Source organism: Heterocephalus glaber, unplaced genomic scaffold (genome assembly GCF_053883595.1).
Source record: "Heterocephalus glaber isolate CG9 unplaced genomic scaffold, H.glaber_assembly_v1.0 deba00000122, whole genome shotgun sequence".
Classification (NCBI taxonomy): Eukaryota; Metazoa; Chordata; class Mammalia; order Rodentia; family Bathyergidae; genus Heterocephalus; species Heterocephalus glaber.
In genome coordinates, this window is record NW_028258138.1 from 7,200,577 (window position 1) to 7,217,637 (window position 17,061).

Sequence of the window (17,061 nt, forward strand, 5' to 3'; positions counted from 1 at the left end):
CCTTTCTTCCTATCCTCTTCCTCCTCCTCCTCCTCCTCCCCGTTTTCCCCTTCTCTTTCTCCTTCATGTTCTTTTTTTGGAGACAGGATCTCACTATGTAGCCTAGGCTGGCCTCAAACTCACTGTGATCCTCCTGCCTCAGCCTCCCGAGTGCTGGAATTACAGGTGTGCCCCACCACACCTGCTTACTTTTCCTTGTATTAAGTAGAAACTCCCCACTCATGAGTTATTGATGGATTATTCATTTTGGCAAGAATTAATAAAATAGTTTTTTTCTTTCTGCTTTCTTTGTCTTCCTTCCTTCCTTGCTTTTTTTCCCTTCAAATAGAGATCTCCTAAGAAAGAATTTTGGTGTAGACCAAAAAGGGCTTGAGTCTCAACATTAAATCTGGGATGAGCTTGTAACTTTGGCAGCATTTATTTTAAAATGTCAAAGTTTGGTCATTCTGCTAATAAACGGCCACGTGAAAATGAGAGGCAGCCCTTGTGCATGTGAGACATTTTTAAGGACTTGTTCTCATTATGAGACAATATTCTATTCAGGGCAACTTTAAAAAAATTGGATAGAGGACATTTTCATGTCAAAGAAGTTTTTTAAGTCTTTAATCTTACTTTAAAGGACGACCACATTTATACTGCTTTGCCATTCTTAGTGTGCCCTGGGTCTGTGTTATACACAGAAGGTCTTCACTTTGGTTCAACCATGTAAGCAGTCTTAACCCCATGGTTTGGTACAATGTCTTTTGCAGTGTGCAAAATTGGTAAATAACTGTTGGTCGATATTTGACTGATTATGCTTCCTGGAAGTTTCTCTCCCCAGTACTGGAGGTGGGGTGCAGAAGCCATCACACACTCCAGGGAGTGAATTCTTAGAAGAAAGAAAGCTCAGTTCGCTCCCCGCCTCCTCTCCCGCCTCTGGGTCCCCTGCCCTATTCTGCAGCTCCTTTCAGCTCGGTGTTACTCACACTGCTATTTTGGTAACTTTGAATGAAATGCATTTTAGCATGGTATGCTCGGTGTGTGAATTTTGTAGAGAATTCTTTTTTTTCCTTTTCTGTACATCAGATCTCTTGCTAACTAATTCTTGTTTTTTGGCCATTAAAGCTTTGAATCATAAGTCTTTTAAATATTGCGAATAAAAGATAATGAATGCACCTTTATTTTGATTACGTTAGTGATGCAATGCTTTAAACATTGAAGATATTAAAATCTCAGAGTTTAAATAGTCACTGTCCCTCATTTATAATGAACCATGGTGATTTTATTGTTTCCCTTGTTTGAATTCTTTATAGAATTATTGGTATTGTATGTTATAGCCAGAGAAAGGATTTATGTGCTAGCAAAATGCTTTTTTTTGGGTCAAAAACATCCTAATGGTTATTTTTCTCTGCTCCTGACCAGATTAGGAAGAAACAGCAGGAAGTGGTGGGCTTTTTGGAAGCTAACAAAATCGACTTTAAGGAACTGGATATAGCTGGGGATGAAGACAACAGGCGGTGGATGAGAGAGAATGTTCCTGGAGAGAAGAAGCCGCAGAATGGGATCCCTCTCCCTCCTCAGATCTTCAACGAAGAGCAGTACTGTGGGGTGAGTGGCTTGCTTGGTGGGAACCCTGCTGTGTGTGTCTGAGAATCAGGAATTGTTGAAGGCAGATTGATTTTGAGACCGCCTTTGAAACTGTTGCCATCTTTCTGGTCACAATGTATTTCTATCATCCAATAGCTGGAGAGTGGGTCCCTGGTCAATAATAGATGCTTAAGATGCAGAAAAGGGTGGAAGCAAGAACACGATGGTTCAGAAGTTGTGCACCTTATGTATTTTAGGTTCCTTGCTTTATTTTGAAGAATCAAATCTTTTGTTCAAGCAAAACACACATTCAGTTAGAAAGGGATTCTGTTCAGCTTTGTCATGGCACACTTGAGCATGCGTACGGACACATGGTCAGTTTTCTCTGTGGCCAAGATGTGTTTGCAGAAGTGCGGAGTCTCTAAACACAAATGAGTCTGTGTGAATTTATCTAATTATGACAAACTGTTCCAGGGCATGCTGATTTCAACAGCAGTTTTGTTTTATACATTCAATAGTTTATTGCAGCTCAAGGTCACTGTTGCCTCCGAGTTTACACGCTGTGCTTAGAATCAGATTGTTGAAAAGAAATATTTAGGGGGTCGGGTAGAGCTCAGTGGTAGGGCATTTGCCTAATATACACAAGGCCCTGGGTTCAATTCCTAGCACTACTGGCAAAAAATTAATAAATCAAAGGACTTTGGAAAATGAGGACCAGAAGTTATCTTCGGGGTCATTTCTCAGATGGGGGAATAAGGTCCCCATCAACGAGAGGGGACTGTTTGGTGTGTGCCATTGTCGAGCCATTCTTTGGCATGGCTTTTCTTTATTATTACACTTTTCATCTAAAGCACCTGTCATTGAGCATGTGTGGGCCAAATCCTGGCCCTACAGTTTTAGTCAGTAAAGTGCTTTTGGAACAGAGCCACAGGTATTCTTTTACCCATTGCCCGGGGCTCATGCACACCCGGCACCGGCAGAGGTGAGTAGTTGCAACTGAGGCCAGATGGCCCAAGAAGCCAGAACACTGGTTCCTTGTGGAGGTTCTGAGCGAGAGTCTGTTCCAGCAGCCTTGTCACTCCAAATCCGCTTCCGTCTCCACCTGGTGTCTCTCTGGCCTTCCCATAAGGACAGCAGTCCTTGGAATAGGATCCACCCTAAGCCAATGTGGCCAACATGGCCTTTAGCTGATTACGTCTGAAAATATCTTACTTCCAAATAAGATCGCTTTCTGAAGTTCTGGGTGGATGTGGGTAGGAGAGAATGCATGGATTTGTAGTATGGAGCTGTATGAATTTACATGGCTGAGTTCTCTTCTGCAGATGCTTAGCTAAAACTCAGGTAGGTGTTGGAGTGTCTTCAAACTCTCTTACCGTGACCAGCACGTGTGGAGGGGCACATCCAGTCCAATTCCACTTCCTTGTGGTTCTAACCTGGCCCTTCCTTCCCTAAGCCACTCCTGCCCTGCCTTTACCTCCCCTTCCTCCTTCTTCCTCACCTACATTTCCAACAACTGTGCCTCCTCTTAGTTAAGGAAAGGGATAAGAAGGGTTTATTTTGTGTGTGTGGGGGGCTAGTAGTGAGGAAGTTCAGTTTTATTTTTTCTGAAATAATTACTGTCAATTGAAAAATGAACACATTCACACACTGGAAACTCAACATGATTCAAAAGGGTTTGAAGGGAAAATGATTCTGCTCCCATTGCTGATCCTGCCACCCTGTGTCAGGCTGGCTGCGCAGGCCGCCTGTGGACGTCATGCAGGCCCTTGCTCAGGGAGGCGCTGCACCTGGCTTGATGCGCTGCTCCTTGTCTTGAAATCCTTAGCGACTATGAACCATGGGCCACTTCACATTGGCCCCATAAATTGTGTGCCTGATCCTGCTCTGAGACAACCATTGTAGGCAATTTCTTGCTCGGCTTCCAGAGAATTTCTTTGTGTGTTTATGACTGGTGTCGCTTAAAACATGGGCTTGTGCTATGGACTCTTGGTTCTGTTCACTCAGTAACTGCATCTTGAGGGTTACTGCTTGGGGCACGTGCTCCCAATTTTAATGGTGCGCGCATCCCATTGTATACATCATAAGGTTTTGGTGTGGTCCTCTAATGGGAACATTCAAGTTTCAGCCTTTCACTGTTATGCAGCAGTCATGCTTACATATGACCTTAGGTAAGGTGCAGGAGTTTTCTTTATAAGGCATGTCTTTGTATCGAGCATGAGTGTAAAGTAAATTCCTAACGGATGTGTGGAATTAAATACATATCTACGCATTGCACATTTCCATCAGCTGAGTTTGGGGGCGGCCAGTTCCTGGTGACGTTGACAACGGTGTGCATAGCAGACATTTGGGCCTTTGCCACCTGTGACATGAAGAGTGGATTCTCACTCCCTTGACTGGATTTCTTTCCTCATGGGTGAAGTTGGATATCTCTTCAAATTATGTTTCTAAGGTACCAGTGTTTTTTCCTCTATGACTTCCCCATACATATTCTTTGCCATTTTTCGAAAGGGCTATAGATAATGTATATTGGCTTTAAGAGTCTTTTCATATCAAAGATATGACATTCTAGATGTTTTCCCAACCTTTCTTAGGTGTCTTCTGACTTTTCCAAGGGATATTTTGTGGTAATGTAAAACTTTTGAATTTTTTGTGTAGACAAGTATGTTAATTATTTCTCTTTATTGTTCCTGGACTCTGAATCTTGTTTAGAAAAGCTTTCAACACCAAAATATTATCAAAAGAGTCATTTCATATTTTCTTCTAATATTTTTCCAATAAAGATAGGATCTCACATCTCTTATTTTTGCTTATTTGAACCATCCTTTTAATTTAGGCTAGAAAAAAAATAAATATAAACCTAGGCCAGTTATAGGAGAGAGCATATTGAGGACATGGGTTTCCATTTGTATTCACACCTAAGGGAAAGGTGCTGCGGATATTTTTTGCTATAAAAATAAAACCTGAAAGACATCACAAACTGGAAGAAACCCCTAAGATGTGAGCTAAAGTAAGGTTTTTCTTTTGTAAGTTGATCATCTCAGGTATTTTGTTGTTGTGATGGAGAGCTATCTTACGAGAAGCTTTGACAAGTCTGCCTTTCTGCTGCCTGTGGATGCTCTTAACCAAAGTACACTGGGCCGGGGATTTAGCTCAGTGGTTCCAGCGCCTGCCGCGCAAGCACAAGGTCCCCAGTTCAATCCCCGGTACCAAAAACAAAAACAAACAAACAAAGTACGTTAACGGAGCAGAGAGCTTTGTTTCCGGGGAGTAGATAAAATGGTCACTGGTATCGTAGGCTCACACTGTACGGAGTGCGGAGACACAGACGTTGTGAAGGACAAGGCAGGGTAAAAGCAGCTCGGGTCTGGAGAGTCACGTGACCAGATGTGGCCTGGGCTGTGGCAGCAGCCCCTACTCACTCGCTCTGCTCCTGAGGTTCCCAGTTAACCGCGTCCTCCTGATGAGGCCGGGAAGGAAGCGTCCGCCCCCCGGCGCCCCTGCAGTGGGGATCGGATGTTGGGTGTGGTCCTGAGTATCAGCGCGCTCTGCCAGCCCAAGCTCCTGAGGCCCCATGCGGGACAGATGAAGACGTTCTCCCGAGAGCTTGGCAGGCAGCTGGAGACAAAGGGGACACCAGCTAGAAAGCCAGGCCCAGCCCAGGCCAGGTCCCCGCCTGGCAGGGGAGCTGGCTGGAAGCGGAGCCTGTCTGTCTATGACAGGTTGGATCTGTGCATCTTAGTTGAGTTCAGGTAAGGGCTGGTGCCTTCCCGGGCCTGAGTACAACCAGGGACGACTCCAGCACCTGGCAGGGAGGCAAGGAGCTCTGGGTGTGCAGGGAAGCCAGGGAGAGAGAATGCAGCCCCACTTAGGGCCAGGAGAGGGCTTCTCAGGATATTTCTGTTACTAAACAAAACTATTTTCCCTGTTTTTGTTTGTTTATTGAGACGAGGTTTTGTTTTGTAGTCCAGGCTGGCCTTAAGCTCACTATGGAGCCCAGGCTGGCCTTGAATTCATGGTGATCCTCCTGCCTCAGCCTCCACGCCCGGCTCCTAGTTTACGTTCTTAAAATCTATTTTGCAGTGTCCAGTATGCCATGAGGAACGATACAAGGAGCAACCACGTATACGTCATCCGGTTCAGAAATGTGATGCTACCGGGAATTTAGGAGGCCACCATGTACCCTTCTTGGCCAAGCCCCCACTGTGTGCCGCACATGGCCGCCGAGTGAATTTCACGCTGACCATTCCCTCTCTTATCTCCTGTGTGTACCCAAACGGCATATTGATTTGTTTTGTATATTTTTGAATTTTATTGAAATGGGCTCTGCTTTTTGTATTGTTTGACTTGCTTCTTTTGCCTATAAATTAAAAAAAAAATTTTTTATACTGGGACTTGAACTCGGGACCTTGTGCTTGTGAGGCAGGTGGGGGAACCACTGAGCTAAATCCCCGGCACTTTTGCCCTTGTATCTTAAAGTTGTGCCGTTGTTAATGGGCGTGGTTTATGGTTTCCTCATGCTCCCTGCCTCGGAAAGGCCAGTTGTATGCTTTCTGGGTTTTGCTGTCCCACAAGTGTTCTCGAGGCTCCTGGGACACGCGAGTTTCTCTGGGTTCTATAGGTGAAAGGGATTCCTAGCTCACGGGCATCGGTGTGTTTAGTTTAGAAGACGTAGCAAGTGTTTTCTCACTTCCTTCTGCTGGTGGCACTGTTGCTTATGCTGGGTGCTTTCAGCGTTGCACATCTTGGCAACATTTAGCATTGTCCAACTTGGATACTTTGGGGAACCTAGTGGGTGTGGAGTGGTAAATCACCGTGGCTTTCCTCACTTTGATTACCAGTGAAGAGTGTGTGGCTCTTCTTGTGGCTTCATGTTATGTCCTCTCTGCGATTTCCAAAGCTTCTCTGTATAGTAGAGAACAGTCTCATCAGTTGTTGGCTTTTGTTGTAGATATTTTCTCTTTGTTCATGGCTTCTATGTTTTTCACTCTTTTTTTAACCTGAAACCAAAAATGTATTTTCCTATTCCATCACCTAAAATTTTAATAACTTTGGCTTCGTATTTACTTTTAAAGTAGGCTAAATAAGGCTGGGCATGGTGGTGCATGCCTGTAATCCTAGCACTTGTGAGGCTGAGGCAGGAAGATCTCCATGAGTTCAAGGCCAGCCTGAGCTACATAGTGAGTTCAAAGCTCGCCTGAACTATATAGCAAGACCTTGTCTCAAAAAAAGGGCTAAATAAAATTAACTTGTTTTACCAAAAGGCATGAACTAGATATATAATTTTAATTAAAAATATGGATAACCAATTGCTTCATTCATATATATATATATATATATATATATATATATATATATATTTTAGTGGTGCTGGGAATTGAACCCAGGGCTTGTGCATTCAAGACAAGCTACACTCCAGCTCTCTCAGCCACATTTATTTTATTTTATTTTTGGTACTGGGGATCGAACACGGGTCCTTGTGCTTGTGAGGCAGGCAGTGAGCTAAATCCCCAGCCCTCAGCCACATTTATTAAATGGTCCACCCTTTCTTTACATACCTGAATCCCAGCTCTATCCTAACCATATGCATACGGTGTGTCGGTCTGTTTCTAAACATCATGCCTGTCTCTGTTCACGCTGCAGTGCTACACTGAAGCCATGATCATAAGTTAAATAAGACTTACCATCTTTTTCTTCCAGTTCTTACTGCTTATTCTTGGCCCTTTGCCTTGGCATTTTAGATTAATTATCTTTTATGGTTGCATCAAACTCTCTGTTTGAATTTTGACTGAAAAAGTATTGAATCTATAGATCAATTTGTGAGGTATTGGTATTTTTAAGATACTATTTTATAGAGATGTCCAGTTCAAGGATATGTTTGTATATCCTTGTCTGTATAGCATCATTTATTTAGGTCTTCAGGAATGTTTAAATCTTTTCCATATGTGTCCTATGTCCTTCACATTTTTACAGCCATTTCTTTTTTTTTAATTTACATTTTCTTCCTGATTGTTACTAATATAAAAATAATTTTCAAACGAACATTTGTATCAAGCAACCTTGCTAAACTCTTAACTATAATAATTGTAATAACTTTTTTAATGGACTTATAGTTGATTTTTTTTTTTTTTGGTACCAGGGATCAAACTAGTGTCCTTGCGCTTGCGAGGCAGGCGGCAGAACCACTGAGCTAAATCCCCGGCCCATATAGTTGATTTTTTTTTTTGCAAATGATATAAAGTGCAGATGTAATTGCAATTTGAAAAAACGAAAATAATCTTTTGTCTTTCTTCTTTTCGCTCTCTTTCTTTCTTTCTTTCTTTTTTTCTTTGCTGTGCTAGACATTGAACCCAGGTTGTGTGCATTCTACACAAGCACTCTACACTGAACCCCAGACTGTTACCCTGGGTGATGAGGTCCAGGGTGGGTTCCTGGGCTTTTGTGTGGGAGGAACAAAGAATTGGATGTGGCACAGGATGGCAAGAGAGCAGCAGCAGAGTTTACTGAGGTGATCATATGCTGGGAGTGAGCAGGCTTCTTTGCACCAGCAAAAGGAAAACTGTACAAGCACCGGTGGTACAGGGCATAGGGTTAACATGTTGCCCCCACTGGGCTTCCAGAGCATGACTGACGGTGTGACTGACAGAGTGCTGAGCCTCATCAGCTGCATCTGTTTTGTGAGTCCTTTCCCATGGTTCACTCTGTGGTAATTGGATGTGTGAAGTGCAGTCCGAATGCCCGAGCCTTCAGTGAGCTCCAGGGGTAGAAAGTTACTGTAGCTCATGCAGGGGGTATGGCCTGCGTGCATCCTGGTTTGGTCCACATTTTTTTTTTTTGATACCGGGGATCCAACTCGGGACCTTGCACTTGCAAGGCAGGTGGCAGAACCACTGAGCTAGATCCCCGGCCCTGTCCTGGTTTGGAATTGTGGAATTGTCAGGCAGGCTTGTGGGGGGCGGGTCTTTGTTTCCCTCATCTCTGCCATCCTGTATGAAGCCAAGGACAAGAGTGGTGGGGTTGGCCCTGGATGTTGCCCGGGTTCACGTGAGAGGAGGGGAGTGGAAGGGAGCAGCTCTGTGGCCTCCAACTGCGCTATGTATATTAAGACCGTTTTATTTTTATTTTGAGACAAGTTCTCCTATGTTTCTCAAGCAGGACTCAAACTTGCAGGCCTCCTGCCTCAGCTTCATGTGATGCTGGGATTACAGGTGTGCACCACTGTGCCTGGCTAATATTGGGTCTTCTCTATGTCTTTATTATAATAGATTTTTAAAGTTAAATATTTACTGTGTATTTTGATCACCCCCTGTATCTAATCCACTTATCTTTATCTAATCAGACTTTCCAGAACTTACAATGCTCAAGCTTTTAAAAATACCTAGCCAGGTGCTGCCTCAAGTCCAAGAGGCACTGTGTGTGTTTCCACAAAGGCACAGTGCCAGGCGTTCATCGGTTACAATCAGTGCCACCTCGGTCTCTCTTCCCTGCTCAGAGCTCCTGTCCCACTCCGCCTGGTCACGGGCTGTGGCTCTAGCTCCCCTCTGCCTCAGTGGCCGTCACTGCTGCCTGCAGCCCCTCGGTCCTGGTCAGGTCAGAGGCCCCACAAGGAAGGCTTTCCCCCTCTGTCCCCTTCCACAGTCCTTGAAAATAGACAGAGGTGTGTGTGAGTGTCTCTTATCACCATGAACTCTCTCGTTCTTCAAGTCTGGGCCATGAAGTGATTTTTGGACAGGCGCAGGGCTCTGATGCCACTCGAGTGTGGGTTTTAGGTGTCCCCAGGTGGGCCGTGAAGTGAGACCTTTGGTGCCCCCTTCACAAACAGCTGGCCTGTCCTCCATGTGGTTTTTATGCCTCTTCTGTCTGCTCTCCTTGGGAAATGTCCTGGCACCGCTTGATGGGCAGGCAGCTCCCATGTCACTGTGCCCTTTGTCCAGCTTGGTATCCCTTCATTTTTCACTTCATTCATTCATCACTAAGTGTTAAGATTTCAAGGGTCTCGGACCCCACAGCTTTTAATTCTGGAGCCACTATGGGTTCCATGGATCCTGGATGTAGCAGTTTAATTCTCTAACTTCTGTACTGCCCATCTCTTTCAGAAATAGCTTTGGGAACCCGGTTGTGGTCCTAGGCAACTTGCTGTCCTCTGAACTCCTGGGGTGTGTGCACTTACCAGCTACCTTCTCATCAGAAGATGGTTATCCTGATCCTCTATTTCTTCCTCTTCGTCCTCCTCAGTGTCGGCAGCATCTCCACAGGGTGGTTTATTTTGAGGCAATACAGTACTTGCTTTTTCTTGGGCCATCATTTTCATCAAATCCAGCTACTTCTTGCTTCTGAGAACAGAGATTGTTAAAAAAATCAGACACTAAGAATCTGACCCAGTGATATCATTAAGGTAACAGCTGCCTTTCACACAGAGTTTTGGTTTATATGTGTCATCCGGGCCCTTGTCAGATACATCAGGACAACACAAATCTATCTCTACTCCCACCTCAAGATTCTTCAGAAGCTTCCTAAAATAGATGCTGCTGGCGGAATGTGTTCTGCATTTCACATCTTCCGGTGAAATAGCAATATCACAAAATTCTCCTTCCAGGCAAATTGTTTAGCTGGTGTTTTCAGAAGCAGAGTTTTATGATCATTGCCATTGTACTTCATGGTTTCAGATAGACTGATGAAAAACTCCATGGACACCTCAGGCTGTTATCTTAGTGCTTCAGACACTAAAATCTTCAGCTCAGAATAACTCTGGTCAGGGCCATGCAGAAGCTCTAGTGTGAGCTCTGGGTGCCACTGACATGAAGACTGGGGACAGGATGAACAGGGGCTCGGGCTCCACATCTAGAAAGCATGTGCTGTGGAATCAATTGGAATTTCTGATGCCCAAGTCCCTGCTTTTCTCCCTGGTGCTACATTCCCCTCGGCTGAGATCTGAAGCAGCTTCCAAACATGCGTTTGGTACAAAAGGACAAAATTAATCAGTAAGAGACTCAGGGAACGGATAGGAAAATAATGAAGCTTCAGAGAGGGATCTATGCCATGCTCTACTCATTGTGGGCTAGGTTTGGTTCCGAGCTGCTTAACACACAGTAGGAGCCTCCTGCTCTCCTGGGAGCCTTTTGCAACACTGTGGAGATCACCTCATGGCACTTTAATTATACAAACCCAAACTCTTCCCAGCTTTGAAAATCCCAGGGCTGGAGAGTGGACCTGGGCCTGCGGGGTGGAGATTCCACTTTGCGCCTGGGGTCTCAGGTCCTCTGTAGTTTTTCCCACTTTGCAAGACAGGCCTGGCTCTGAGTCCTCCACGCTCAGAGTCCTCTGTGATCCCGGGGCTCCTGGTGTCGGAAGAGCTTGACATTGGTCTCCGATTGCAGTAGGGATGCCTTGTCCTGTGGGTCTCAGTCAGGGCTGAGCAGGGTCCAGATCTATAGCGCCAAATGACTAGTCACCTAGTTAAAGATGTAAAACTTTTGGAAAAACCATTAACTGCAAATATTTGGATTTTACCGGCAGTTACTGAGCATGAGCAGTTGTGTGTGGGTGTATGAGTTCTCATGATGCTGTAAAGCACAATAAAAGAGTATAAAAATAAAGTTGAGGTTAGATTTCTTAACTTTTGGGTTTAGTTATCTCTGACGAAGCAAACTGAGCACTTTCTGTATTAGCCTTAACTTAATGACCAATGAGTAAAAAGAATCAGTTTAGGTAAATGAACTGGCTCGCAGGTGTGCAATGCATCTAAACATTCTTTTTCTTTGCTTTAAGGATTTTGACTCTTTCTTCTCTGCCAAAGAAGAGAATATTATTTATTCGTTCCTTGGTTTGGCTCCCCCTCCAGGCTCAAAGGTAAGCTGAATGCCTTGCTGTGGGCTCCGTGCAGGTTGTAATAAATGAAGACCAAACAGCATGGTCTTTAAGTTAGCATGATTTTTCTTAACATGCGTAGAATACTTCATGAATGTGTGTGTTGTCCTTCTGCAGGAACTGGACTAATCTACTCTGTATCATTTCTGTTTTAGGAACATGACTTCAGTATTCTCTATTCTAAGACTACTTACACATTCAGATAATGCCAGGTTTTTACTAAGAAAGTTTAAGGTTGTGCTTTTCATAATTTTGCTGTTTGCTTCTTCTTGTTTTAATAACATTTGCAATACTCAACTATAAGGGCTGGGGTTGGAGGTCGGGGGAGAGCATTTATTTGCTTAGCATGTGTGAGGCTCTGGGATCCATCCCTGCATGAGAGCTGTCCTCAGGCCCACGATGCTGAACTGAGGGGACAGGGCACCAAGGGCTGTGGGAGCTGCAGGTGGCAGCTCCCAGGGCGCAGCAGGCTCCGGAGTCCGTCTTATGTAGAGTGGAGATATTGAAGAGTTTCAGGATGAGGACGATCGTAATCATCCTTCTTTAAGAAGGAAATGGCTGGTGTGGGACAGATGGGTTAAAGAGGGTGCAAACTGTTACTGTAAGGCAGATGAGACTCAGCAGCTCGGATAGGGTAGTGGGGATGGAAGAGGAGAGGAGTGGATGATTTTAGGGTCCATTTTGGTCCAAGAATCACTACGGCTCGCGGATGAACGGAATGTGGTGAAGGGATAGTGTGAATAATGAGCTCTGGCCACTGTGTGTAGCAGTTTGCCCTGGAGGGAGACTGAATTTACACAGGGATGTCACACTGGAGCAACAGCTCTGAGTCCCAGCCCACGATGGATCACCTGTGTCTCATGGAGATACACGTGGGGACAGAGTCCAAGTTGGGGGAAGTGGATGAAACTCAGCCATGAGAGAGGGTGGGGCTGAAGAGACCAGATGCGACAGGGTGGAGGAGGAGGAGAAGGAGCCAGTGAGAGGCAGAGATGGAGCATGTGTCAGGGAGGTGGCCAGCAATCACAATTCTGTCAGGTGCTGTCACATCGATACATCATGGTCGGTGTCTTCATTCCTGTATGTCAGTTTTATTTACTAATGTGTCTTAAATCTGTTTATGCTGATACCGTCTCATAATGGTCCTATAAATATCTCATCTACTGTTCTTTCAAGTTAGTGTTGCCATAATTTTCTTTACTGTGCTTATAATTTTGAAGCTTTGGTTGTTTATCATTTTTTAATGATAAATAACTCTGTGGTGATTACTGCCAAAAACTAGTGTTCTTTCTTTTGAAATATTTCCTGAGGATACATCGCAGGAACTCTTTTAGTGAGACCTAGCTACCCAATAGATTTTCTCCTTTCCTGGCAGCCACCAGCACATCTCTAGCTTTACATCTACCTGTCTCTCTTCACACACAAGATCTCATATTGTTTTGTATTTCTTAAAATGCATAATTGTTATCATGTGTTATGGAATTTTGCCTTTTTCTCTTTCATGAAGCCATTGTGGAAGTTTTATGAATCTTTTAGCAGCAGCAGCAGGCTCTGTAACTTACAGCTTCTGGAGGCTCCAAGTAGAATTCTAGCCTTAAAAACTCCATTTCTCAATAATAGCATTTAATAGCTGTCAGGGAAAATATATGGCAAATGAATCATGAGGCTGAAAGAGTTTAAATAGATTGCTTTGGGTCGCAAGGCTCACAAGCTGTAGCCCTAGCATTTGAATCCAATGTTTTATATAGATGGATTCATATGATATATATTAATCCAATACCTTCTTCACGCCCCTATGTTGAAAGGTAGCACATTTATAGAAACAAACTATCCACCATCAAGATAATTATAAATTAAAAAATCCTCAGTTGTCATTTATGGAGGTAGTTGTTACACTAATACTTTACTTTGAAATGAATAATTAAAAAGAAGACTAAGCATTTTTCTACCCTTTAAACAAGAATATGTAATTCATGCCTATTGTTGAGAGAAAATTATTTTTTCACAAATCACATATCAAAGAAATTATAGACTCAAATAAAATCATCCTTTTGCAAACCTCACTGTAATAACTGTCTACCGCATTATCAACAGGTAATAAAACAGTTGGTAAAAGACATTAGGTATGTTTTGGGGGGAACGGGTTAGATTTCCTGTGCTAAAATATCACTCCTCTCTCCTCAGTAGCATTTGCTAAATTCGAAGGGGAAACTGACCTTCAAAACAAAGATTGATTTGTCACAACCTTAACAAAGTAGCTAAACCTAACGTCACTGCCGCTAATACCATGTGCTGGCTTCTGTGTCACCAGGAGGAAGTGCACACCCTCAGCTCTGAAGTGTTCTTGCTATGTATTTAAAGTTTATGCTTTCAAGAAAATTTATTTGAGCACATACTGGCTGGACACTGGGGCTATTGAGTGGAAGGATTTGGTGGCATAGAGGGCAGCATGCAGGCGATGGAAGACTTGTCGGTGTGAATATGGAGATGACCTTCCAGTCTCTGGCCTCAGGCCTCACCTTCCCTGTGGTTTGGCTCCTCTGAAACTCGTGTTGAAATCTCATTGCAGCGGTGGTGGCATTGAGAGGGGGCCTTAAGAGGGGATGAGATTGTTAAGAGGGATTAATGCCTTTCTCTCCAGCATGAGTTCTTAAAAGACTAGATTAGTGGCCTCATGCAGGTTGTTATAAATTGAGGCTGGCCAGTGCTTTGTCTCTTCCCACATGCATGCCTGACCTTCCACTTTCTGCCATCTGTGAGGCCCCTGCTGATGCCACACTTTGGGACCTACCACCCTCTGAAAGTGTTAGGCAAAATAAACCTCTATTCTTTACAAATTACCCAGTTTTAGCTATTCTGTTCTAGTGACAGAAAATGGACTAAGAGAGTCTCCTCAAAGAGTTGAAATCATAGGGCCGGGGATGTAGGGCAGTGGCGCTGCACCTGCCTCACAAGCGCAAAGCCCTGAGTTCAATTCCAGGTACTGAAAAAATAAAACAAAACAACAAAACAAACAAGAGTTGAAATCGTGCTCGGTAGTTGAAGATCTAATAAGAGCTGAGCGAGTAGAACAAGACAGTGAAGGTAACTTGGGAAGATGGAATGGCCTGTGAGGGCAGCGGAATTGAAGAGCATATGGTCCATTCAATGAGGTTGTCCTTTGGAGAGCTCAGGGAGGTTTCTGAGAACCCAGGTCCCAGGAGAGGGTAAAGAACAGAGACAGGGCAAGAAAGGTGAACCACCTGGCAAAGGGCCTTCCATCACTTCCGTAGGTGGAAAAAGGACAGTGCAGAGCAGTTTCTCTTTTATAAAGCCTATGACTTGGAGAGGAATGTAGAAGATAGTTAGAGAGGGCTGGGGATTTAGCTCAGTGGTTTCGCCGCCTGCCTTGCAAACTCAAGGACCTGAGTTCAATCCCCGGTACCAAAAAAAAAAAAGAAGATAGTTAGAGAAAGACCCAAGCCCCGGGACTGCATGGACAAGCTCAGAGCCGAACACAATGCCTAATTATAGTAGGTCTTCAACTCTGAGGTTGAAAGCAATGATTATGTGACATGCCAAGGTCAATGAAATACCTAAGAGATATTGTTCAAATTGGAGGTAAGTGGGGGAGGTTTGTTTATTGCAACTTACTTTTGTTCCTGAAAAATCTTATGTTTTGATATCTATCCACAGTAAGGTAAATCTATTTTAGTCTCTGTTATGTTTCATCTCATTTCATTTTCTTTTAATGTCCTTTTTTCTTGACAGGTTTTAGGGGGTCCTGTGTGATATTTTGATCCGTGTATACACTGCCTAATATTTAAATCAGGTTGAACATATCTGTTTCCTCCAACAGTTGTTATTTCTTTATGGTGAGAACATTTGAACTCCTTCCTTCTAGTGTCCTGAAACATACAGACCATCACAGTTATCTACAGGGCCCCTGGTGTGCAGTAGCCGGGACCCCCCCCCCCCCCCCGCCGGTATAAAACTCGGTACTCATAGACCTCTGCCCTTTCTTCCGTCTCCTGTCCTCCCAGCCCCTCGGAACCATCATTCCACCATCAGCTCTTTAAAAATCTGTACACAGGTGAGATGGGGAGGCATTTGTCTCCATGCCTGGTTTATTCCACTTAGCATAATGACCTTACAGCTCTGTCCATGCTGTTGCAAATGACCTCAGTTTTTAGATTTTGCCCTGATTCGTGGGGGTCATGACTAATGAAATTCTCCTTAGAGGGAAGAAAGGCGTGGCTGTGGGGCTGTAAAACCTATCTGAAGAGACCTGAGAGCTCCTCTAGTCTGATTCCTCTCCTCCCAGACCAGGAACTTGAAGTGCAGGGGCCCAGGAGATTTGCATGTGGGCAGCACAGTAACCAGTGGCACTGTCTTTGCTAGGACCAGTGGTGCTGTCGCTGTCACTTGGCTTAGGAGGAGTTTGTGCATGCACACTGGGAAGGTGCGAGTAGCCATGGGAAGACAGATGCATGCTTTATGGAAATGATATGACTTGTCACAGTGTCATGTTGTTGTAAACAACATTGTGGAGAAGTGTCAGCAAGGAAAGTTAATCTCACTCGAGCTAAAAATAGGAACCCTTGATACTTATGCAGAAATCGTATGTTTATCAAATGATATTAACCGACATCAGCAGCATTATGGCTTCAAAAATTTTTTCTTAGCCAGATGTGGTGGTGTGTGCCTGTAATCCCAGCATTTGGGAGGCTGAGGCAGGAGGATCACCATGAGTTTGAGGCCAGCCTGGGCTATATAGTGAATTTAAGACCAGCCTGAACTACATAGTGAAACCCTGTCTCAAAAAACAAAAAACAAAAAAACAAAAAAGGAAAGAAAGTTTTCTTGTCTTAGGCAGGCTCTATGTGCTAGGTCCAGTACCAAGTTAGTTTTTTCAAAATGGCTTTGTAAGTAAGATTTGGTCCATAAAGTTGATGTTTGTTTCTTAAAAGCATTGGGCTGGGGATTTAGCTCAGTGGTTCCGGTGCCTGCCTCGCAAGTGCAAGGTCCTGAGTTCAATTCCTGGTGCCAAAAAAAAAAAAAAGCACCTGGTCATAGCTGATTAAAGAAGCATCTTTCTTTCTTTCTCTTTTTAGCATCATTCTTTTTTTTTTGGTTATGAGGATCGAACTCGGGTCCTTGCGCTTGGGCAGCAGGTGGCAAAATCACTGAGCTAAAACCCCAGCAAATTTTTGAATTCTTTTTTTTTTTTTGTACCGGGGATCGAACTCGGGTCCTTATGCTTGCGAAGCAGGCGGCAGAACCACTGAGCTAAATCCCCGGCAATTTTTGAATTCTTAAGGGATTAGGCAGGAAGAATAGAATGTTATTTACAAATAATTCAGTTTGTAAAAGCAGAGTTGATTACATTGCTATGATTTATAAAAAGGTAAAAATGGAATGGCAAAGTGCTTCCTTATATATACAGAAAATAGGACATTAAAATGACATGAGCAATATTCCAAACAAAACTGTTACCACTTTTCACCAATCCATGTTATGCTCTGTAATTCTTAGTCCACTGGATCTCGGGTCAGTGGTCTCACAAATCCATCTGCTTCTCTATCAGAAGAAATTTTCTCAAGGCCCAAAGTTCTTTAGGTGACACTGTCAGACAGTTGTACCCAAAGCACC

The 17,061-nt window shown here is 43.9% G+C and overlaps 1 protein-coding gene and 1 non-coding gene across 3 annotated transcripts in view; one reads left to right on the top strand and one right to left on the bottom strand.

Moving 5' to 3' along the window:
- Nucleotides 1-17,061, top strand: part of Sh3bgr (SH3 domain binding glutamate rich protein) — a 35,976-nt gene that overhangs the window by 3,420 nt on the left and 15,495 nt on the right. For both annotated transcript variants that reach the window (XM_087212512.1, XM_004842359.4), the window contains exons 2-3: nucleotides 1,402-1,587; nucleotides 11,332-11,412. In XM_087212512.1, coding sequence (XP_087068638.1) covers nucleotides 1,402-1,587; nucleotides 11,332-11,412 — 267 coding nt within the window. The remainder of the gene's footprint in view (nucleotides 1-1,401; nucleotides 1,588-11,331; nucleotides 11,413-17,061) is intronic.
- LOC147830324 (U6 spliceosomal RNA) lies at nucleotides 11,503-11,605 on the bottom strand. Its single transcript, XR_015439475.1, has one exon. It is a non-coding gene; the product is annotated as a U6 spliceosomal RNA (small nuclear RNA).